The sequence below is a fragment of the Tyto alba genome, unplaced genomic scaffold (assembly GCF_018691265.1).
Source record: "Tyto alba isolate M040663 unplaced genomic scaffold, T.alba_DEE_v4.0 Super-Scaffold_44, whole genome shotgun sequence".
Taxonomy (NCBI): domain Eukaryota; kingdom Metazoa; phylum Chordata; class Aves; order Strigiformes; family Tytonidae; genus Tyto; species Tyto alba.
In genome coordinates, this window is record NW_024881320.1 from 3038685 (window position 1) to 3063216 (window position 24532).

General features: G+C 37.2%; 2 protein-coding genes across 4 annotated transcripts in view; one reads left to right on the forward strand and one right to left on the reverse strand.

The window, feature by feature from the left end:
* The window catches only part of KNTC1 (kinetochore associated 1), a 43962-nt gene extending 35562 nt beyond the window's left edge, over positions 1-8400 (reverse strand). Inside the window, exons 1-13 of one of the 2 annotated variants that reach the window (XM_033008402.2) lie at positions 8312-8400; positions 7736-7873; positions 7514-7634; positions 6334-6449; positions 5933-6005; positions 5244-5321; positions 4684-4718; positions 4341-4451; positions 3355-3448; positions 2954-3006; positions 2566-2678; positions 1183-1237; positions 411-509 (exon numbers count right to left, since the gene is read on the reverse strand). In XM_033008402.2, the coding sequence (XP_032864293.2) occupies positions 411-509; positions 1183-1237; positions 2566-2678; positions 2954-3006; positions 3355-3448; positions 4341-4451; positions 4684-4718; positions 5244-5321; positions 5933-6005; positions 6334-6449; positions 7514-7634; positions 7736-7873; positions 8312-8350 (1125 nt within the window). In that variant the 5' untranslated portion in view covers positions 8351-8400. The other variant, XM_033008403.2, reaches the window with a different exon arrangement.
* Positions 8401-8426: 26 nt separating this feature from the next.
* Positions 8427-24480, forward strand: RSRC2 (arginine and serine rich coiled-coil 2). Of its 2 annotated transcripts, XM_033008406.2 has the most exons (11): positions 8430-8545; positions 11582-11738; positions 12332-12375; positions 13321-13398; positions 15028-15240; positions 16248-16391; positions 20097-20219; positions 20314-20393; positions 21765-21997; positions 23224-23313; positions 23841-24480. In XM_033008406.2, exons 4-11 carry the CDS (start codon positions 13391-13393, stop codon positions 24018-24020), a joined length of 1071 nt encoding a protein of 356 aa, XP_032864297.1. In that variant the 5' UTR covers positions 8430-8545; positions 11582-11738; positions 12332-12375; positions 13321-13390; the 3' UTR covers positions 24021-24480. The 2 variants fall into 2 exon arrangements, with proteins under 2 accessions (XP_032864296.1, XP_032864297.1); XM_033008405.2 differs by lacking the exon at positions 13321-13398 and having other exon boundaries at positions 8427-8545; positions 15050-15240.
* The last annotated feature ends 52 nt before the right edge of the window (positions 24481-24532 follow it).

The following is a 24532-nucleotide window of genomic DNA, read 5'->3' on the forward strand; positions in this document are numbered from 1 at the left end:
GACCTTCTTAAAGCCTTTATAAGGAAGCAGTTTAAACAGTAGAAGTAGTTCTCTCATCTGAACTTCAATAAATCTCAAATAAATCCCGAGTATTTTTCTATGCTAAGAGAACTTAAAACTTCATACAGTTTTTAGCTGTAACAGCAGCAAGAACAACTGACAGTAGTATTAACCCTCGCAACAGACCTGAGCCTCGAATTAAACTGTTCAGTTTGTTATATAATGTATATTTTTCTTCATCCTTTGTGGATATCATTTAATCTTTTTTTTTGTATAGAACCTGCAGCTTCTAGCACAAGTTGGTTCTACTCTAACAAGAATAACACAATACCTTCTTTAGTAACTGTAAGTATTAATACAACTGTATTTCTTCAGAGAACAACAACAACAACAAAAAAATCTAAACATACTGTGCCAGTCCCACTTTGAACAAGTGAAGAGACAATAGATATTTCCAAAGAATAGAGCGGTTGCATAGTGGGCAACGCAAAAACCATTAGACTTCTCATCTATTAAGAAAAAAAAAGAAGAAAACAAACAAACACGTCAGTTTATTTTTTTCCTGATACACTGGTAACAGTGATGCTCGCAGAATCATTTCTGGATTCGTATGGAGTTAGAGGGAAGATGCTATTTTTATAAGTTTTTATGAAAAAGCAGTTCTCTACACTTTAAGAAAGTTTAATAAAATTTTAGATGTTGCCTCTATAGATAAGCCCATTATATATAATTTGACAGGTTTCATTTAAAAAACTGTATAATGTTCATGCTGGCATTCTATTTCAATTAACTCCAATGACTGTACATGGAGGTAGATATTGACTGTAATTGGAGCAGATACTGTTCTAAAGAAATATGTGAAGGTATGTAAGACAGTAGTAAACTTCGCTGCTCTCCTCTATCTGCCTACCATTAAAAAAAAAGCAAACAAAGTCCAAACAAACCATAAAAAACCCAAAGAGCAGGGCAGCTTGCCCTGGTCACCACCATAAGACATTACAATTGTCCCTCACTCACTATATTCTAATATATAGATGGTCACATTTCAGTTTTGACTGTGAACTCCTGAAAATTATGTCTGCTCCAAATATTTAGTCATCTCCTTTTCTTTTTCCACCACTCTTTTTTCTATGAGTGACTTTGTAATAATTGAGGAACAGAACACAGATAAAGAGATTATACCTGTTTGTCGTCCGGTATTGTCATGACTATCAGTTTAACATTGGCAAGCCTTTGACTACAGAACAAGAGAAAAAAGAAAGCAAAATACACTGTATAAGTCTTATGTTAAAACTGTGAAATATTCAGGAATTGTAGAAAATTTAGTTTTCCATGGAAACTGGTACATTTGAAATCCTATATTGCACCCAAAAATAACAGTGTTTTAGCATGTAGAGGACATACATTTAACTTCCAACATTTTTAAGCTTTTCTAATAGATCTGATGCTTTTTTTTTTTTTTTTTTAAACTGGCAAAGAGCAATGGAAAGAGCCAAGAGTCTTGTCTTCTAATCTTAATTGCCATTAATTTATTTTGCATTTTAACCAATACACGCATCTCCAGATTTTGGCTTCTCCATCTGCAGAATGAAGATCCTACTATTTATCTATCCGAAAAAAAAGACTAGTTTTTTTAGAACATCAGGCTTGTAAGTCATTTTAAACACCTTATTTTATACAAGCATTTCTTAAATGATACAGGTTACATACAAGATTCCTTAACAGTAACACTAGATAAACCAAGAAAGCACTGAGGTTTGTTTGGTTTTTTTTCTACAACACAGAGCAAAGGATACCTATGATACCTGTGAACTAAGGTTATTAGAAAATAGATATTTGAGGAATAGAATTATTAGGATCAGTTCAAGCTGTTTTAGCCATTTAACCATTGTGCTGTAGAACAAATACTAATCTTTTGAGGAATAGTTGGAATAACTGTAGGGTAAGGAACTCATAAATAATCTTATTGGAGACAGTTTGGCCTTGTAGTGGCAGGTGCAAAGAAACATAAAGAAGCTGCAAATTAGCAACAAACCAGACCAGGCCAGACTTGAAGGACAAGATGTACGTGACTACAGGACTGAGTTTGTGCAGAAGTAAGGGTCAGCTGGTGAACACGGTGAAGAAGACTATGAGCCTTCATCTGAAGGCCCCAAACAACCACCCGAAGACTCCAACTGACATGCGCAAGAGACATTAATATATGCTAAATGAGTTCCCGGAAAAGATAAAAATGCAATGAATATGTATGATTAAGGTAGTATACATGCTTGTTGATTTCATTCTCTCACACACACATTAAGAGGAGCTATCCCCTGTGTGTTCGGCGCTGTAATAAAGAATGCCTGCTTTCTAAAACTCCAAAATTGAGTCTTAGAGAGTGAATTAATTACCACTTTCCGGTAACACTTAAAGTCCCAATTATTTTGTCCTACTGATTAGAAAGTTTTCAACAAGTATTGCTAAAAATTCACTACCACAGACAATCAAGTGTTTGTGGCACATTCCCTGTAATTATAGACAACTTTTCAATTTTCAGAATTGGTGCTATGATGCTTTACTTACCATATGACTGGAGAAGAATCTGACTCTGTACTTAGAAGAAAGTCTTCAATATGCATTAAAGGCCAATCCCAAATTAGAGTAAGAGAATAAACATCCCACATGCTTAAGATATTCTAGATTTTAAAAGAAAAAATCAGATAGGGATTTTATATTTTCTTCATAGAAGACATTTTTTGGTTTTTTTTTGGAGTAGAATATTAACGCATTCCATAGCTTAAATAAGGACTAGTAGTAGAATAAAAAAACCACAGAAAGATCAAGATCCTCTGTAAATATAAGCATGTTTATTTTACAAAAACATCTTTTATATGTATTACTTTAAAAATATTTTTATAAGCTGGTTCAGGAACTTTGTAAAACAAAGACTAAACAAAATCATTACACATACCTCTGTATCTAAAACAAACAGCAGATTGTCAAGAACTTGAAGTTTTGCTGCATCTAAAAAATATCCATAATCACATAAATGTATTGTTTTTCTTAAGAAATTTATCTGAAGCAGAAATATATTAAAATGTACAACCAAGCATTGGAAACCTACGGCTGTTTAACCTCATGGAACTTCCTAGGACTGTGAAAAGTATAGCTTAAACAGAATCGTGATTTATATATCTCAGTTAAGACCAGCAATTTGAAGCATAGATTTTGGCTATACCTTTATAAGTGTTCCATTTGGTGTATGTGTATTTACTAAAAACAGTTAAATAACTGAAAATGTCTTAGTACTTTCTGCAATTAAATATTAATTTTACACTTGTCTATAAAAAGAAAAAAAAACCTCTTCTTTACCTTTGATCAGGCTCGAATCAGCAAAACTTTGAACAGACACCAGGTTATTGGTAGTGTCCACTTCCCATCTGGAGAGTGCATAATCACCTTTACCCTACCAGCAAAGGCAAAGGAAAACAGGGTTATCATTAGAAATTTGGCCATTGATAGGTATGCTTCTACAATTGATTTTTAACTTGGAAAGCTGCAAAACTAACTTAAACTTTATTCCTGGTAAATGTTGATGTTCAGAAAAATAAATTTATTTTTAATTTAGTTTTTTTCATTTCTCCTTTCAAGACTGGCCTTTACTTCAGTAATTGTTACAGTCAGCATCCCAAAACATTTTTGGCTCTTCTAAAAACATGCCATATTTCAAAATAGCCACTTTCCATTCTCATGGCATATAGGACCTGAATGAAACATAGACTGAACCTACTGAGAAAAACTGCATTGAATTCAACAGGCTTCAGTCAGTGAACTCAGAAAACTTGTTTCTAGTCCAAAAGAACATTTCAAAATATGTCTATATTTTTATTTTTTATTAGTTCCTGTACTTAATTCATGTTTAAGGGCTTTGTTCATTTGGGACCTCAGTTAGTACTTTGGCAAGCCTTTGTTGAATGTGAGCCTGATTGGAAGGTTCTTGCTGATTTTGGCTTTATCTCTGAGTTCAAGGACCATCCTGTAAATAGACTAGGCTGTACAGGCTGGGAACCACAGTGATTTACTAAGGTTGTGCAACCAGAGTGAAAATACTTTTCCCCCATCCATCATAACAGAGCAAGTTCTGAAATGACAACAGTTATTTCCTTACAAGAAAAACTACGGACAGACTGCACAACTGATAACCTTTAAATTTACAGTGAAGGAAGTGAAAAACAAAAAGTCTCAGTGCAAAAACTTTATCGTCTTTTTCAAACAGCTAGAGATAACTTTTGCTGCAGATCAATAAACCCCATTACTGATCACATAACAATTGTTATGAACAGATTCTCAGTACTTACTCCAATTACTAAATGGATTTTCTTCATGGAGTTACTGATCACAAAATTCTGACAGCCGAGGCTGTGATACTCTTTTGTGGAAATAAAAGCTGTCTTTATCTGTCCTTGTAACTTGTGGGTGTGGAAGATGAAGGGTAAGCAAACAAAAAGGGAAGAAAAAGAGTTGTTTATACAATCAATGGATAAAATCTGAAACTGCTGACTTCTCCATGTACAGAAAAAGTGATAATCACAATTATGAGTTGTAATAAAAAACTTGTAAGTAGTCAATGAAGTGTACAGAGCAAAGTTTTCTTACAAACTCTCCACTTAACACGTATGTTACAAGTTAGCAGTTTCTTACTTTCTTTGCCGTAATCATATCCATCTTGTCAACTGCTACATTAAAAACAAAACAAAACAAAAAAATTAGTGTTAAATAAACTTTTTAAAAATTGAAAAAAAGCCAATAAATGTCATATAGGATAGTTTAATCCTAACCTGACTATGCTGAAAAACAGTTTAGCCAGGATCTTTGACAGGGTCTATTTCTATTGATCACAGTATCGAGTTATAGAAAATTAACTAGTAACTCTACTTACACAGCATTAAAAATTTAAATTATTCACAATATTCATCAGCGCAGCTAAGACTGATTATGGTTTAAAATCCTGCTTCCACAGTATTCAGTACTCTGTCTAAAGCAGTGACTCAGAAAAGCATAAGATAAGGGAATTATTGGAAGGAAAAAAAAATTATTACAGAACTAGTTGTATATCGGCTTCCCTTTAAAAACAAATTAAGATTACACAGAAAATCCCAACTTAATATCTTGTTCCCATTAGAAAGATGCATGGAAAAGCTTTTTTAATACTTCTCTTCCTGTTCAAATGGAAATCCCAAGTGGTTTGTAGATCATCCTACCTTCCTGCGTTTTAGCAAGTGGGAGACACATAATGCAGAAGAATCCACTGCTTGTGAGAATGAACATATGATAAACACCTAAAAAAAGCCCAATACAAATATTTCAAACTTAAGTATTCTAAAGTAAAGAGACTACTTGCTTATAAATAAGAACGTGAAATAACTGACAAAAAAAAATCTGACCAATAGACTAGACTGTTTTTCAACAAAAATTCTGTCACCTTCAACAAAGAGTTGAGTAAATTTGTATATCTTAGAGTTTTGTTTGAAATCATGACTTTTGTATGGCATCCATCAGACTGCAAATTCTGTTTTTGTGATAAAACTACATTTAAGTACATTATATTGTGACAGAACAAGACTGGGATCTTATAGAAGAACAGGAACCGCTAAAACCTGAAGTCTGATTGAAGGAGAGAGAAGTGCTTTCTTTTTGAGCGTTTTCAGATGTTTAGCACAGTCTCGAAAGAGGTATTGAGTTATGAAAGTTTGTTGTTTTCTATGACATTTGTAAATTAATGAAACCTAAATATCTTTACAGGAAAGCATTAAGAAAGGTGCATTCAATATGTATGATACAAAGTAAAGCTGATAATTTATTTTGTAGTCTGTTTCCCTGGCAGATATTAAAGGGGAACAAAATCACAAAAATTGAGATAAGGGGAAAAAAAAAAAAATCAAATTCTTACCTGCATCTGCATTATCTTTTTCAATAAAGAGATTTAAGTAAGTCTTTTCACTTAATGATTTTTCAGCCAAAATCTAAAATAGAATCAACATAAAAACTATTATTCTGTATTTTATTTGAAAAAACATAAAATACTGGAAACACTGATCATCAGTTCAAACTTTATACCTTTTTCTTTCATGAAGGACTAGTTCTTGTTTATACATGCCATTCCGAAATATATTTTCCTTATTTATTATTTACGAGAACAAGTGTTCCTTTAATCTGTTTCTTCAAACTAGAACATGTGTTCAAAACTCAAGAATGTTTATATTTTGATATTTGGAAAAAAGAAAAAAACAACTCAAAAAATTCTGAAAACAAAAGATTTTCAGCAAAATTAGAATAGAAAAATTACTGTACCTTAGTTAGCAAGGTTTGTTTTGATGGTATATGAATAAGATGGAAATTTCCACTTCTTTCACCGACCACAAGAAATTGTTTTTCTTGACATGTACCAACAACATCCACATTAGTATCTGAAAAATTTCACGGCAAAGTGTCAAATATTAAGATTCGGGTTTTATTAATAGACGTTAATATTTGCAACACAGTAATTAGACAATACGGTGTCCCCACTTGCTCCTGATCTGAGGAAACACTAACCCGATAGCTCCCCCCCTTCTTGGGATGCTCACCAGATGGCCTCCATCAAAGTATGGTAACTACTTTGCAATGGAATGAGAAAGAACAAGACGGGCCATTGATGATCCATATCAAAGGATGGTAACTCCCTTGTGATTGAATGGAAGGAGGACAGGATGGGCCATCTCATTATCTCTTGTCCTTGAGATAAGCGAGGAACTAAATCCACTGAGCCATAAAGACAAAGGAGCTGCAAATTAGCCCAGACTTGAAGGACAAGGTGTACCTGGCTACAGGACTGAGTTTGTGCAGAAGGGTCAACTAGCGAACACAGTGAAGAAGACTACGAGCCTTCATCTGAAGACCCCTGCCCACAACCACCAGGAAGCACTGTGCAAGTGCGACGGGAGGAGTTGGGGTGGGGGGATATGTTAACGATTTCTCAGAACTAATTGTAATATTCCCTCCCTATCCTTGGAGTAATGATGCATAAGTATTAGAATTAGTGAATATGTAACATTTTTGAGCAATAAAAAGGGGCTGTTTTCTGCTCCAAGTGGTGCACGCCTGTGGTGGAGTTATCCCCCGTGTGCCAAGCACTGAATAAGCATACCTACTTTATAACCTTGCTGGTTGTAAAGTTGTGATTCCGCGCCTCACTCCAAAACTATTTTGATTGAACAAAGTACAGAAAAGGGAATACAGGAAGTGGTTTGGCATCTGTTATTCCCATTTCAGTGGAGACATAGCAAGCATTATAATTAAATCGTACAGAAATACTTAGTTAATTGTATACAGAACCAACAATCACTTTTTATTACTTCAGTATTTATTATACTTCTTTTTACAGGCTAGTTAGATAAGCAAGATACTTGCTATATTTTCCTATGCAAACTTAACATGCATATTTTAAAAGTCACTTTTAACTTCCAGTAGAATTCCAAAGCAATGAATTTACCAAACTGAATGTGCATCTGAAGAGACTGCCCAGTACTGTCAAGAAGCGCCACCGATTTGTCAACAACAATAATACTCCCATCCCTCGAGTTGCTGGCATACAACTGTGGATTAACAGAGACCTAAGAAAAAAAGGTTATTTCTAATAACTGAAACACTTTAGAAAATATGACAAATAAGCTCTGGTAGTTATTAAGAACAACATGACACTGATGAATTCTACCTTTTCTGAAGATGTGATTTGAAGTAGTGTATCCACTTGGTACAATGCAGTTCCACATTCGTGCCCTAAACCTGCACGGAGCTGCTCAGTCCCCGTGTCATCATTTGTCAGAAGTTCAATATCATTCCACATGTTTACCTATGATAAACAATTGAGGAACATGCTGTAAAGCAGAGAGCTATAAGAAAGTTATATGACTACACGGAGATTACTGATTATTCCGTTGTGATACTGCGCCTAGGAAGTAGTACAATAAGCCTCCTAAAGGCAAACTGCGCGTTTAGAGAAGAGGAAAGTTAAGTCGCAAGAGTAACGCGGCTCCCGGCTGACGTCCCCCGCAGGCCCAGACCGAACGCAGCTCGGTGAGAACGAGTTTCGCGCTGGAGGCTGCACGAAAATCAATGCCAGAGAGCCCTCCCCACCCCACTGCCCACAGGGACGGCGAGCCGCCCTCTCCTCACCGCGGCCGGTGACAAACCACCACGGCGCTCCCTCAGCCTTTCAAATTGGCGGGAGCGCGGACTACGGCACCGGGTGGCAGCGTGGGCCAAACCTCCTCCCAACGCGAACACGCACCGTTGCTAAGACACCCGCTGCTTCTTCTCCACCCCCCATGATGCACTGCGGGTCCCTCGCTCCCTGCCGCCTTCCCCCCGCCCCATGGCTACATCCGGGCGCCTAGGGGGAGGGGGAGGGCGGGGCGTGGCGTGGCGCCTCGGTGTGCGAGCGCTCTGGCCGCGGGAGGGTGAGCTCCTTGTGAGGAGTTGTTACCGGGGAGGGGAGCGACGTCCCGGGCGCTCGGTTATGGCGGTAAGTGGTAATCACCTGCTGGGGTTTTTGGAGGGAGCTGAGTTGGAGAAGGCGAGCGGGAGGGGAAGCTGCTACGGGGCGTGAGGGAAAAGCGTGTGAGATGGGGAGGGCTGGGTCGGGGAAGCCGTGTGCGCGGAGAGACAAAATGGCGCCCGCCGCTCTTTCGCTTGCCGGCGCCATGATGGGCCTCGGGGAGGGGTTGGCCGCTTTTCAACCCCTTACTTCTATCCTTGTTTCCAGAAGTTTCTGTTTCGCTTCTCTGGGCTTGGGGAGAAGCGAAGGGGCCTTGTGGGCGAGGCCCTATCATTTCTTGCCTGGGGAGAGAAGTGTTGTGGCGATGGGAGCGGGCGTTTCTCGGAGGGACTGTGGGGCGCAGGTTCGCTGGGAGGGAAGGAGGGAGGGAATCGATTTGGCGGTCGGGCCAAGCTCCGTTTTCGTTCATGTTGGTTTCCCCACGCTAATATTTTTCTTTGTGTTTGGACACAGGCTGCTATTTTCAGCATCTTTTTTTGCATTTAGTGATCAGTTATTTGCCAGCGTCCTCCTGTTTTTATGGTTAATATCGATAGGAAACGCCTCTGCTGTAGTTAATCACTGTCCTTTATGTTCATACACGGCCTAAAAACGTAGCTTTATTCTCTTAAAATTTGTGTGGCCTGGTAACATATATGAAGGTGTTTGTCCTATAATTGAGCTAAAGAACCGGTAAGAGTCGTATTAAACTCGATGTGGCTAATTTTTTCAAAAGTTATTAAATAGTCTTGAGTGAAAAAACAAACAAACAAACAAGACTCTGGAATGATAAAACGCTTCCAAGTTGATTTGGAGTGCTTTTTGGTGTTTAATCTGGTATTTTGAATTCTTGTCTTGATAGTTTAACCAGTGGAGAAACAGAACAAGAGGACCATAAACTTCTGGAGAAAATTAATATTTTTATTCGCAATGTTTTTTCGGCTTATATAACTTAATCTGTTATTCTTAACATAATTTTTTCTGTAAAAGGACTTGAATTATGAATTTATTTTGGACCTAGGTTATAGGTTCCTCTAAAGTAGTAGGTAAGGGGCTTTTTCAGTGAAACGGCTTGTGGCCAATCCACATACTCATTAAGAACTAAGAATAGTCTCGTTGAAGTCTGTCAGCCCTTTTTTTGCTGTTTGTTTTTTGTAGAGCTGGGAGATTTCTCTAAGGTGCAGTGCACAAGGGTATTAATGAGCAGCAGTGTGTGTAAATAATGAGACTGATAGCCTTGGAAAATGCAGCAGTTGGCTCAATTTCAGTTGGGTACTGTGTTTAAAAACCTATTTAACTTAAGCTGTTAGCTAGTATTCTCCTTATCCTCTCGAGTAACTTCAGAATGTAAATTTGTAGAAATCTCAAAATTGCTTTGGAACTTCTAGCTGAGTCTTTTAGAAATCTTGGATGATGAAGGGGGAGAAATGCAGATAAGCATATAATAGTGTGGAACGCCAAGGGTTGTGATGGCTAAGATCACAAATGGGGGTGTCAATTCCTATTCCTTAATCAATGTGGTGAAGTTTTCAGGATGACCAGTGGTATATCAGTAGTATTCAGAACTGTCACTGAGGTGATAGTTAAAGCTCTGCTGCAGATGCAACCTTAAGCAGTCAGTGCTCCTGTCCATATGCTGGTGTTTCAAACTAGATGCGAGTAACCTATGTGAATGGAGAAGTGAACAACTGCTTTATCACTCTTAGACAGATTTTTACTCTGGATGTATTTTTGTACAGATGCAAATTAATAAAGAATTGCACAGACTAAACGGTAGAAGCTGAAATAAATCCAAAGATTTAGCTGTAGCATGTTATGAAGAAAGTCCACCATTAACATACTATATTAATGACAATCTCTAATTTGTGGTTTAAAAAAACCTAGCTGATTTGAAAACAAAGCACTGAATATAAATTAAAATTTGAGAGGTTTTTGCATGCTTTGTTCAGATTGCAAACAAAACTGCAGCTGGTAGAATACCATGCAAGTTCGAGTCCTCTGCTACACTGGATTATCATAATAAATAACATTTCTGGGCCAAATGATGTCCTTAGTGAGTGAAATCTTCTGCAGCCACATGTTGTTCAAAAGGTTTTATTATGACTGCCATTTATGTGATCAGAACAGGAGAGACCAATGAATCTGTAAAGGCATTAATGAAAGCACATTCACCTTTTTGGTGTGTACTTTTTCCACTGTTCTTTTCATTGCCTTGTACACTGGTTGCACACATTTACTTCTCCCAGCATTGAATCACAAAGCAGTCTTGGCTGCTCTACACAAGCTAAGTTCTTTGGCATTATTCCTCCTAGGTCAAGGTTTAGAAGGGATGGAGGGAGCATACTGGTTTTTGTCATCTAAGGAAAATGTGAATACAGAAATTGTTGAGATGGACAGGTAGATGTGACCTATGTGTACTCTCCTACAAGTACATATTTTTGCATAGAGATACTGTTTGAGGTTTTTCCTTATTCAGAAGTTAGCTGTCTGATGCAATATATCTCATTTAATTTCTCTTCAAAGTTCATTCTGTACTTCAGAATACTGTGGGGATTTTGTTGTGCTGTGCCTTAGTAATGCCCTAACTTGTGAGGTGATTTAGATCTGTTGGGACGGTATTGACCTTAAGTAATCTTAGTCATGTAAATGTTAAAAGATAATTGACCTACAAACACTACTGTTTAGAGAAAACTGTGGATCGGAGTTGAGTCTTACTGATATTTTCAAAAGCACGTGGGAAAAGTAACGTACAATCTAATGTAGTGGGAGAGCAAAATGATATTATATATTAGTTATCTTTTTAATGAAGTCTTGAAAAATCAATTTGTATGCAGTTACATAGTTCACTGCAAGTCTATCAAGCTATTGTCTATCACGCCATAATAATGGGATGGCTACTCACAAGATTGTCTTTTACAGAAGATAATTTTAAGTGTGTCTTCTGAGGAAGTACTAAGTAAATAATTTTTCTTGTTTTCCAGTCCTAAGTTTTTGGTTTTTTAAACATTCTGTCTTCATGTGTAGGGTAGTGATACAGAGCGGGATGGAGTAGCCCCAGAAAAGTCCTCTCCAGAAAGAGAGAAGAAAAAGGAACAATCAGATGCCTCTAGTTCTCCCAGAACATCAAAGCATCATTATTCAAGATCACGCTCACGGTCAAGGGAAAGAAGACGGAAGTCAGGTATGGTCTTCGTATAAGCAAAGTTGCTTAGTAATGTTCTGGTGTATGTTTGTAGAAATGAAATTCCTTCAAAGCTCTTTTGGAAAAAATATACAGACTTAGTTCTAGTAACTTGTTACAACTGGAAAAAAATTAAGCTACTGATTTTGATTTTGTATCTTTACTGTATTGAAACTTCTCTATTTTAATGACAGAAGGGCTGTTTTGTCAATGTCCAGGGGATGGGGCAGGAGACACACACACACAGCACCCAACAGAAAACCATACTACTTCGTCTTCATTTTAATTAAATATGCTTAGACTGGGATAATACTCTTGCATGGTAGTAACAAAAATAAGGTTACCTGGCTGAAGAATGTGGCTGGAGTATGGCATGGGCTAGTTTTTCACTGCCAGAGCTTAAATAAATGCAAAGAACTGAGAATAACAATGAGAGTTTGCTTTCTGCAGTAGCTATTTGAATAGTGCTATTTGTTTTCTAAATCTGTATTCTTGACTTTGGAGGGTGGAATAACTGAAAGGAACTAGAAAGATTATAGCCAGCTGATCTCTTCTTTAACTTGGTAAATAACAATAAATGTTTTCTTCTCCAGATGCTGAAGGAAGAAAACACAGAAGCCGGAGCAGAAGCAAAGAGGTAATTAATACTTTGTAGCGTTTGGGTAATTGTACAGTACAACTTTAAAAGTATCTTGTAGTAATGCACATGTGTAAACCTATATAAATGACTTTATGGTAAGTACAATAAATTGGAAACTTTAAGCTTAAAAATGGATATGGAGATCCTTTCATAGTGAAGCATGATTGCAGCCATCATGTTGACAAGGTAATAGTTTTATAGAAAAATGCTTTCAGAAACTAGTAAATTAATTCTTTTTTTTTTTTTTTTTTTTTTGTGGAAACAGCCAAAAGACAAAAGAAAGAATTCATGTGGAGAAGTAGAATGGTGTTCTTGATGACTTTCACAGAGCTTCCATTAAACAAAAGCCTTGGGTGGCTTTATTCCTGGCCAGTGTTCAGGACTTTGAATGATATATACCCGTCTACTTAAGTATATTAAAAATAATTCCCCACCTGACCAAGCTTTGTTTATTGCATCCTTTAATTGTAAAGACTGTCACAGTTTGACAAACAAGCTGAGTCAGCTGGAAACATGACAGTAGCAGCAAAAATTTCAGAGGGCTGTCTTCTTTTTTTTTATTTTATTTTAAATAAATACTGATGATATATGTAGGGGAGTGAGAAGAGACAGCATCAGTAATACTTTGAAAATAACTGGCTTGCACACCAGAGAAGAGATGAAATGAGCAAACGAGCATTGAAATTGTCACAGAGAAGCTTAATCTATGTGGGGCAATAGCAGGCTGGGTCAGCTGAGGGGCTTTTTAACTTTTAACCCAGGTCAGGAACTTCTCCTTCCCACATCCCAATGGAAGCTCTGTTTAAAAAAGGAGGAGAAGAGGAGAAAAAAAAAAAAAAAAAAAAAAAAAAAAGGAAAGAAAAATAATCTAGGAGAGTTTTTGTGAAATTGAATATATTGTTTAGCTCACATGATAACATTTCTATAATAAATCATACTCAGCGTGCTAATGCGCGAAGAGACTGAACTGAAGACGCTGCAGACTCAGATAGCAAAATTATAAGCCTACTTCATGATAAGGTAACTATTAGTCATTCAAACTCATATTTCCCTTAAAAATATCTTAAATCCGTTATGGGATATAATGGTGGTTTATTACTAAGTGTGTGCCTGGAAGACATGATTAAAAAAAAAAAAAAAAGAAAACCAAACAACCAAACCTAACAAACACTTTCTAATGTTTAAGAAAAAAAAGACCTTGCTTAAAATTATGTCCAGTGTTTTGCCATACTGTTGTATCTAATCTTACACAATTTATTTAGCAATTTCTGTAAGTTTCACAGCATGAATAGATGAGGAATAATGTCCCACAGTAGATTTACTGTTTCCATTCATTTGCAAGATTAAGCTCTGTTTATAGTCTAAATATGAGTAACAGTAATTCTCTTTAATATGTATATCAGAACAACTAGTTATGTAAGTACATACTTAAAATTAATGTGCAGGTAACATCTCAAAATTCAGATGTGTTTTTATGTAACAACTGATTATTCAAGGAGTTAAGAAATACTGTGAAAGCAGGAAGAATATCTAGCCTATTATATATATGTATACTTGAAGACCTATAATTTATTTAGAGATTTATATATATTAATAAGGAGTTAGAAAGGCTTGGATAAGTGGATATAAGCTAATTATAGCATCTTTTCCAGACTTGATTCTTTTGAGAGTTACAATTATAGGAAAGGTTTTATGAGTATTTAACAGATTTAGGTAAGCAGAAAACACTGAAGAATTGAGTTTTAGTCTAAAATGAATGTATCATCCTTAAATTGTGACATGCAACAAAACATCATTTAAACATGAGACTTAAGTGGGCTATGCTTTTGTGCTAGAAAGATTTCAAAATAAACTCTGTATATTAAGAAAAGGTGTTGATGTCATGACTTAGTCTCTAAGGAAAACACTGGCAAAAATCAGGCCTGACCTTGCTAAGTATTTTTGGCACTGTGGCTATAAAAAGGAATCTTTTTTTAAGAGACACTGCAGGGAGAAATTGCGGTATAGTGGAGCAGCATATCTTTAATTTAAAACTACAGTGGGAGGTCTCAGTGATGCATGTTAAATACTAAAAATGGGGTGTCAACCATGTAACTTACTACTTTGCTTTTTAAAAACTGTTGGGAAGTTACTGACTGAATAGAGTTTTGTTCTAAAAACTAATTATCTCATGATGGATATAAAATTACTTCAGTTCTAAAAGCAAAATACTATATGTCCGCAACTATGTATTGATTTTAGTAACTTTCTACATGGTAGGCTTAGGCAAATATTAAATAATCACTACAAATGTGAGTGTGTGTGTGTTATGCATATTCATAAATTGTCAGGTACTTAAAAGATAAGTACTTATGTGTTTGGAATGGAGACAGTAACTGAGAATGACAGTTGGCTGTGAACTCTTATATGGGAACACTGTAAAGATACCTTGATGGATGCTTTAGAAATTCTTTAGACAGTGGGGAGGAGGGAAAAGGGGGAAAAATTAGAGCGTGCATTTGCAACTGAGTAGTTGGTGGCGTTAGGTAAAATAGCCATCGCTCATGATTGAGTCACACTCCTAAGGTTACTAATGTTGCATCACAACTTATCATTTTTTATCTTCTGATACCCATACTAACTCTCTTTGTTGCACTATTTTCCTGAAAGAACCAACTTCTTCTTAAAACAGGCAAGAAGACATGAATCCAAAGAGAAGTCCTCCAAGAAGCACAAATCTGAAGACCACAATGACAAAGAACATTCTTCTGACAAGGGAAGAGATAGCTTAAATTCATCTGAAAATGGTGAGGATAGACATAAACGCAAAGAGAGAAGATCATCAAGAGGGAGGAGTCATTCAAGATCCAGGTCTCGTGAAAGGTAAGTTGTTTTACGTAATCATTCTTTAAGTGCATTTGCAAAAGCAGCATTTGGAATTTGTGTAGTCTTCTGAAGTACAGCTGACTTACATTACTGACTTAAATTGATGCTTTAGAGTTATATTGCATGTTTCAGTTTTCATTGGATTGTGCATTTGCTGCTACTTGGTTTTTGTTTTGGTTTTTTTTTTTTTTTTCAGAGTGGTTCTGAGTAAAAGTACAAAATATCTCTAAGGCATTATATAGGTGATCTGTCTTTTGCTTGTAATTTGTATACACAGTATAGAAAATTTATAAAGAGAGTCTACTAAATGTTCCCTGTTGTCAGTGACAGGAAGTAAAATACACCTTAGCAGTGTCATGGCTTTTTACCTCCTAAATCAAGAGCCTACCCAGAGACAATGCTTTCTAAGCCTCCTTACATGGTAGGCCTCCAGCACACTCTCATGGTAGGAAAATTTCTTGGGACAAACAGGTTGCTGCCAGCAGAACTTCTCAGCCAGCTCTGCTCATAGCTGAGGGATCTGCAGCAAACATGATAGCAAGGAAGAAGCTTCAGCTGATGATATGCTGAGGGACTGTGTGTAACTCAAGCTGAGATTTGGGTATCCCTTCCCTAAGGTATTGGAATACCATGGGGAGGAGGAAAGTTTTATTGCCTTGAATTTAAGGCTCCAGCATCAGATTAGTTTTACTGTGTATTTGTTTTGAGATGTACACTTCAGCGCACAGCTAAAGAGGGCTATATTGATGACTGATTCTTTACATAAACTGTGTAACTCACATGTCTGTTGTGGCTGGTGGTAGTGTTTGGTTCCTTTCCCATTTCATCTCCTAGTTTTACAACTTAAACTGTTCCAGGCATGAACTCTTCTGTGTGTAGTTTGCAGTCTCCCCACCCTGCCTGATGCATTTTGCCCTGTGGTGACAAACCTGTATGTAAGTCCTTAAGTAGAAGCTGAATGTAAACATGAGAATATATGTAAGAATTTGGGACGTGTGTTTCAGACGTCATCGTAGTAGAAGTCGTGATAGGAAAAAATCCCGATCTCGCAGCAGAGAGAGAAAACGACGTATAAGATCTCGTTCTAGATCAAGATCTAGACACAGACATAGAAGTAGAAGTAAAAGCAGAACTAGGAGTAGAAGCAGGTAAGTGTTAACTTCCATATACCCTTAGTAGTGGTGTTTGGTTGAATATTCTCTGCCAGGCTGATAGATGATAGGTTTGCCAGTTAATGTCTATTCAGTGTAACTAAATGGTTTGGCTTTTCCTCAGTTGTATTGATACAGTGGGTTAAGGACTGGGTAGTTCGCGTACACTTACAGAAACATTCCATCCTAGACAACAAGTGGCTCAGATTCTCAGTTTTTCATAGCGTGATTTCTTGTTAGCAATTAGAAGTTCTTAACTAGATATTTTGTGGGTATCTTATAAACCCACCATTTTAACTTTTGACCAATAAAGTAGAAGGAAAATAAATAATATTTTGAGTAGTAATGATTACCACACTTGAAGCTCTTTTTGGTTTCTTATATCACAACTGAATTTACTATTTTAAATAGGATATTTAAATGATACTTAAGTGGGAAAAACTGAACAGTAAGATACAATTAACCCTTTCATGTGTTTGATACAAGAGTAGTGTGGTTGACAAAGCACTACTTTAAAAATACTGTTGTGTTTATCTCTTTGTTTGTGTGTATCATAAAAGGGAAGGTTAACTGGATATCACTGGCTGTCGGAGCAGATGCACTGATCAGAAGCTAATCTTGGTCAGCTCCACAGAGTTAATTTTAAAATTTTCCTTATCTGTGAACTGGCACAATTAGTGTAGTGTTAAGGTGAATTTTGAGTCAGGTATTTCTGATCTGAATGTGCTATTCTGTGTTAGTGGTTACCAACTCCTTTTTGTCGAGTTCAACATGAGACTATTTACCGTGTTAATTTTTCTGCAAATCTTGGGTGCTTCCATTTCTTCCTTAACCTTAAATTCTAGAGGCACATACTGAAACACTTTAGCTAAACACATACTGGTTTATTTCGGTTCTGTTTGACAGAGTTGAGATCCATGCCTCACCTGGTATCTGCTAGAATTGAGGTTTTCATGATGGTATAGAAGTTAATGTTCTCCAATACTGATGAATCATTCTGTATTTTGGTGTAGAGTTCTGAGTCTATTTGTATGTGTCACCTTTGCATTCTTAATGCCCTGTAAGATTTTCTGATTAAGCAAGGTGAAATACGACTTAATGATTACTAGGGTTGTGAGTTCTTTTCCCCCCTCCTACTTGTTTAAAGTAAGACAAGTAGTTTGAATACAAATTGGTGTGCAGTCAGAGCTCCCAAAAAGTGTTGACAGTGTTCCAGTTCGTTTGGTAGTATTTTCACTAGAGTATTTTAAGTTGCATATTTAAAGGATGTAGAAGTTGGTTATGACTACTCAACATTACAGTGGATCATTGGAGACTTAAGAATATAGCACACTTGTACAATGCTACAACATCACTTGTGAAACTGTTAAGAAGACTTCTTTCTGAAGAACTAGGTGAATTACATGGTTTGTGTCGTACTTTATTTTGGCACGTAATTTCTACCAAACTTTCAGCTGGGGTGAGTAGAGCTGGGTCTTCATTTGGCATCATCACTTGCATCAGTGGTATTTAAGCCACCTTCAGCGTGATGTGTAAGGCTTCAGTTCTCCATTATTTCTACTTACAGGTGGTGTGCACTTACTGTTTTTAAAAGTCACTTTTGAACATTTTGTGTTTAATGGCTCTGTGAAAACTTCACATTCCAGAATAGTTTTTTGCTTCTGCAGTTGAATTCAGATTACCTAAAACAGAACAGCAAATGTAGGCAGAAAAAAAGAAGGGATCTTAGGAATTTCTTCAGCTGGAAACATGCCTGTTTGGATAGTGATGAACATACTGCAAGAATCCATTTCTTTTAAGTACTGGTTTTTGTCTTACAAATCCTAGAGGAGGAAAATAAGTGAGGCATAGGTCTTTTTTAACAGTAGCTAGAACACTTCATGAAGTTCTGGGCTCAGGTAAAGCCTTTGGAAAGAATTATTTTTTCCTCAAGGAAAACTCTTCACAAGCCAGATAAATATGATGTGGAAACCTACCATGTTAAAACTCAACTGTGAAATGAATTCCTTCATTCACAAAATGCACTATTTGTTGTGTTACAGATAACAGGCTCTGATGGAAGCATTTGTAAATACTAGAGCTTGATCTTCTCTTGATGGCTCTTTGCATAATCTCAAACTCACATTTGCAAGTGATCTGTCCTCACTAGCATTTAAACTAATCATTTTGTTCTGTGAGTGTCTAGACCCTTTTGGCAGTTCTTTTGTGGCATTGCTCTGATTAAATGCTAGGTGGAAAACATGACACCATTTGCTTGTTTCAAATGGAAATACTTAAATACAAAAGCTCAAATATTTATTTCCTTGATGTTTACCAGTGCAGTAAAGCATCAGACCAAAGACAAGACCAAACTACAATAGTCAGCACGGGAAAAATGAAGGTATCTTTGAAACATGCATTACATCTTATCTCAGGAATGCAGATCTGTCACTTCCCAGTGCCTGAATCTGCATCTTGTCATCTTCTATGAAAAGATAAGTCTCGCCTCCTTTGTATTCTACCAGATTTGTCATGTAAACAAGGATCTCTTTTTGTAACTTCAGTCTACATTTCATGATGATTGTACATGCTGCCCAAGTTGCAAACAGAAGAAACAGATTATCTGCCATTTAAAGTGGCTGTTGTCACGTTAGCTATTATCTCAAGTGGTTGATAATAACACTTAGGTATAAAATTGCAGAAACATCATTGTGCATCTCAACTTACTGTTTATGGCAAATCTGGGAAAAATGTGAGTGATACCTCCTGTAATTTAAGCTTCCAATATCTGTGACTTCTTTGTTTAAAACATCAGTGTCAGAGGCTCAAATAGAGATAAACCCTTATCTCTTGTACTGTAGATATTAATGATCCTGGCAAAGATAAATACTGCTAATAGTACTTTATATGTGTATTTCAGGTGGTTGTTGCTTAGATGGGACTAGATGTATATCTCATAAGAACAACTTCTGCTTGGGAGGAGGTGGGGAGAAGGTTACTAAAGGAGAACTAAACTGATTATTTTGATATTTTTCTTAAAAATACGTTTTTAACGGAGTTCTTTTCAGGTTGTCAGGCTTCAGATAATGCATGCTTCGTAGTTCTTTGCGCAGTATTGGCCTTTTCAAGAGCAAACCTGAGACAAATAACGTGTTTAAACCAGCTCTCCCATTTACCTTGATAGCCTCCCTCAAACACTTGTCCAAAGCACATTTAGTGAAGAGTCTGCAGAGAGGAGAGGAATAGTAATTTCCCTGAGTACTGTTCCAGTTTTTAAATCAGGAATCTTAAATGCTTATTTTAAACAGAGTGCTGTGAAGTCTTTTATGGTTTTAAAGCATTCTTGTAACTTGATCCACTTTACAGTTTTCTTCCAATTGACTTTACCAAAAGTTACATTAAGCTTTTTCTTGTCAGGTTTTAGAATGAAGATTTCTAGAGCAGATCTGTTTTTTCTAAATGCTAAGTATAAGAGGGTAAATGATTACCCCAAATGACACGTTCTGTTACGTCGTAGTTGGAAATAGTCAGTTTTAGCTCTTTCTTGTGAAAAGGCAAATGTGACTGTTATCCTGTTCTAGTATAATCTATGTGAAAACTGTTCTTGAGAGCCCTCCAAATTATTAAGAAATTTTTCAGTTGTGATCAAATAATTTATGAAATGTTTAGATGTGTATATATATACCTTCATTGTTTTAGCAACTCTCTTAAATTTGGTTACAGAGAGCGAAAGAAAAGAATTGAAAAGCCCCGAAGGTTCAGCAGGAGTCATAGCCGGAGTCCGAGTCCACCACCTTTTCGGGGACGAAATACAGCAATGGATGCACAGGAAGCATTAGCCAGAAGGTCAGAAATTACTATTTTAATGATATGTGACATAAATATGCTGCTGCTATTGATTTTTGCATGTCTGCATATTTTTATTCTCATGTGCTTCTAGACTGGAAAGAGCAAAGAAACTGCAAGAGCAAAGAGAGAAAGAAATGGTTGAAAAACAGAAGCAACAGGAAATGGCTGCAGGTAATCCATGTATATTAATTACTAAACAATAGTGTGAGCAGAAGATAGGGTAGGTTTATGTGCTGAGTGCTACAGTCCTGTCCAACAGACTTGGGAGGTGGGCCTGTGCAAACCTCATGAAGTTCAACAAGGCCAAGTGCAAGGTCCTGCACATGGGTTGGGGTGATCCAAAGCACAAATCCAGGCTGGGTGATGAGCAGATTGAGAGCAGCCCTGCAGAGAAGGACTTGGGGATATCACTGGGTGGAAAACTGCCTGTGAACCAGCAACGTGCTCTCACAGCCCAGAAAGCCACCTGTGCCCTGGGCTGCAGCCAGAGCAGGGGGGGCAGCAGGGCCAGGGAGGGGATTCTCCCCCTCTGCTCCGCTCTGGGGAGACCCCCCTGCAGTGCTGGGTCCAGCTTGGGGGCCCCCAACAGCAGAAGGACACGGAGCTGCTCGAGCGGGGCCAGAGGAGGCCACGAAGATGCTGGGGGGGCTGGAGCAGCTTCCCTGGGAGGCCAGGCTGAGAGAGTTGGGGGGGTTCAGCCTGGAGAAGAGAAGGCATCGGGGAGACCTTTGAGCGGCCTCCCAGGGCTTAAAGGGGGGACAGGAAAGGTGGGGAGGGACTCTTGATCAGGGGTGTGGGGATAGGAGGCAGAGTAATGGTTTTGGTCTGAAAGAGGGTAGATTTAGATTAGGTAGAAGGAAGAAATTCTTCCCTGTGCGGGGGGTGAGGTGCTGGCCCAGGGTGCCCAGAGAAGCTGTGGCTGCCCCCTCCCTGGAAGGGTTCAAGGCCAGGTTGGATGGGGCTGTGAGCACCCTGGGCTGGGGGAAAGGGTCCCTGCCCAGGGCAGGGGGCTGGGATTGGATGTGTTTTAAGATCTCTTCTAATAGTTGTCTGTCTTTGTATAATTGTTAACTTGCTCCATATATAAGAACCAGGTTTAAAACTAAGAAATGTTTGAAAAAACAAAACCAAAACAAAGATTTTCAAACATAAAACCCCAGCAGAAACAATTGGGATGTTACTGAGTATACAACAGAAATACTGTATGTTAGGGTCGCAAATGATTTTGTGATGGTCATTGGACCCTTCCTTCATGCATCATTAAGCAAGAGTTTGAAAGCTATTACCAGCTCAGGGGTACTTAGAAGCATGAGTTACATAAGTTTCACTTCTGGTTTATTGAAACTATTGGAGACTTGTTTCTTAGTTTAAAAATAACATGTATTTTAAAGTGCATTTATTATTCAAACATTTTCAACTTAATTATGATGAAAGGAAGTGTTTGGAGTTTTTGTTTTGGTTTTTGTTGGTTTGGGAGTTTTTGGTTTGGTTTCCAAAAGGTCTGAACTTAATGTCTGAAAGCAAGTTACCTTTCTTCTTCAGCGGCTGCAGCCACTGGAGGTTCCGTTATTAATGTTGCTGCCCTTCTGGCATCGGGAACACAAGTAACTCCTCAAATAGCAATGGCAGCTCAGATGGCAGCACTGCAAGCAAAAGCACTAGCAGAGACTGGAATAGCTGTACCTAGCTATTACAACCCAGCAGCAGTGAATCCAATGAAATTTGCTGAGCAAGAGAAAAAGCGGAAGATGCTTTGGCAAGGCAAAAAGGAAGGGGTAATGTTGTCCTTTCTTACTTTCATAAAACTTGTTTAGAAACATCTTGCACTTAGTTTAAGGATGCTTATTAATGTTATTTCCAGAAAAATTGCTTTCATATCTCTTACGAAGTTTCCCTATTAACAGCAGCCCACTTTAGGAGTGGAAGGACTAAGATAACTAGACCTTCAGTGACAAATGGTTGTGACACAAGCCTCAGGAAAACACCTAATGTCATAAAATTTAGGAGGTATAATTGGATCTTACTGTTACTTTTGTCAGTTTGCCTAAAACTTGCAACTAAATATCAAATAGATGCTATGTTTTTACTGAAAAGTGATAGCTAAGGTATAGAAACTATAATTGACCATTCCTTTTTGTGGTTGTAGAGATTTTTAATTTGATTGGCTTATCGTGTCCAATTCCAGACTTCAGAAACAAGTCTGAAAACCTTGCTAGTAACTTTTCAGGAGTGGAGTGATGCATTACTAACAAAAGTTGGAAATACAGATAAGCCTTCAGACTTTTATGCTGTGTCAAATAAATGCTCTTGCAATTAGTGAAGCATAGGTCACCAAATAAGAAAGGCTCCTGATGCAGTTGCTTTTTCAGAAAGTCACTGGGTTTGAGTACAGGCTTTGCCTGCTGATATTATGGAAAAATTGGCGCTTTAGTATTTGTATCTTTGTCTTTTGACACTCCGTGTGAGTACGGAAGTGTGTTTGTTACATTAATTATCATCATGTGACTGTATGTAACAAGCTCACTTAGCTGTCCACAGACTGTTTCATAAGATGGGAAAAATTGAGACCAGTTCCTGTGGCGTGGATGGGAGGCAAAAGGGAGGGAAGAAGAAACCTGGATGCTGTCTGAGCATTTCTTCCTGAATTGTGCTGTATATTGATGAGCTGTAATAAGCATATTTGCTTTTCCATCATTCGCTTTTAAGCGTGCATTCTGACAAAATTTCCAAACTGCATGGAAATGAGTACAGTCTACCCAAATAAAGAATATACATCCATTTTTTAAACCTATGGCTAAGTAGACTTCCTTCACAAAGGGTTTCTGTGAGGCTGCTGCAGGCATGTCAGGCATGATGTGGAAACCTTTTACTCCAGGTGTGCTAGTGCTACCCAATAAGCTCATTTTTAATGCCACTTTTTTGATCACTGCTGTATAGTGATACTAATGGAAACTTACATAAAAAGTTGATAAATGTTTTGTTTTGTTTTAAACTTGTACAGGATAAATCACAGTCTGCAGAAATATGGGAAAAATTAAATTTTGGAAACAAGGACCAAAATGTCAAATTCAGAAAACTCATGGGCATTAAGGTAAAGAACTCTGAATGTGTAATTAACTTTATTAATTGTAGTAGTGATTTCTTTATTTTAAAGTGCTTTTATCTTAACCAGTGAAGATGTTAAACTAATACTACTATCTGTAGTTAAGAACTTTTAAATATTTCTCATTAAAGTTCACAGACAACATCTAAATCAGAAATAAATTCAAATTGTAGAAATTCTTTGGTTTTGGCTAACAAGGCAATCGTTATGATCTGTAACAATAGTGGTAACATAACCAGTATTCATAATGTGATATACAGTATTACTGTTTATAGATAGTTAGTTGGAGACATTTATTTGAATGAGTTAGAAGAAGGAACGGAATGAAGGCCTCTACATGTTTCTTGACAGTGATAGGAAAGCTACACTAGAATGCTCCAGCAATAAAACCAAATATTTGTATTCTTCCTAAGTTTTGAAAACAACAAAGCAAAATTGTTACATTTAGGACACCTGTAGTATATGAAGACACCACTTCCTACACAGCTAACGGTTTTCTTCTGTTTGGTTTCTAGAGTGAGGATGAAGCTGGCTGTAGTTCTGTTGATGAAGAGAGTTACAAAACGCTGAAACAACAGGAGGAGGTTTTCAGAAATCTAGATGCACAGTATGAAATGGCGAGATCACAGACTCATACGCAAAGAGGAATGGGATTGGGGTTTACATCTTCAATGCGAGGAATGGATACTGTTTGAAAAAAAAAAAAAAGTTTTAAAGTTTGGGACTATGGAAGGTTCTTGTTCAAATGTTGGGTCCTTGTTCACCAAAAAGCTAGCATTCTAGCTTGCATGGGTGTTGCATTGACTTTAATTTATTGAAAAATACAATTTTTTTGTAAATATCAGATCAGTGATACTGGTGTTAGTGTTGTAATCAGGTTATACCCACTTCCATTAAACTTGACAGAACTATAGAAGGACAGTATTTTTTAGTTAAAGTTCTACTTTTCAAACCAAGCAGCAGATGGGAGAAACTCATACATGGATATTTCGTGTCCACTGTCTTGTGTACTTTTGTACTTTAACCTTGTACAGTTATTTCCAATTCTTGAAACATGAAAGAAATATTGTGTAGATGTTATTTAGCAGTCTGGGCCGATAGGCACATAATCCAGTGCAAAAAACCTGGTTAATAATAAAGACTTTTTTTCTCTAAGGTCTTACTTTATGTTAATTAAATTGTATTTTGGGCCAAACTGAGGAAGCTA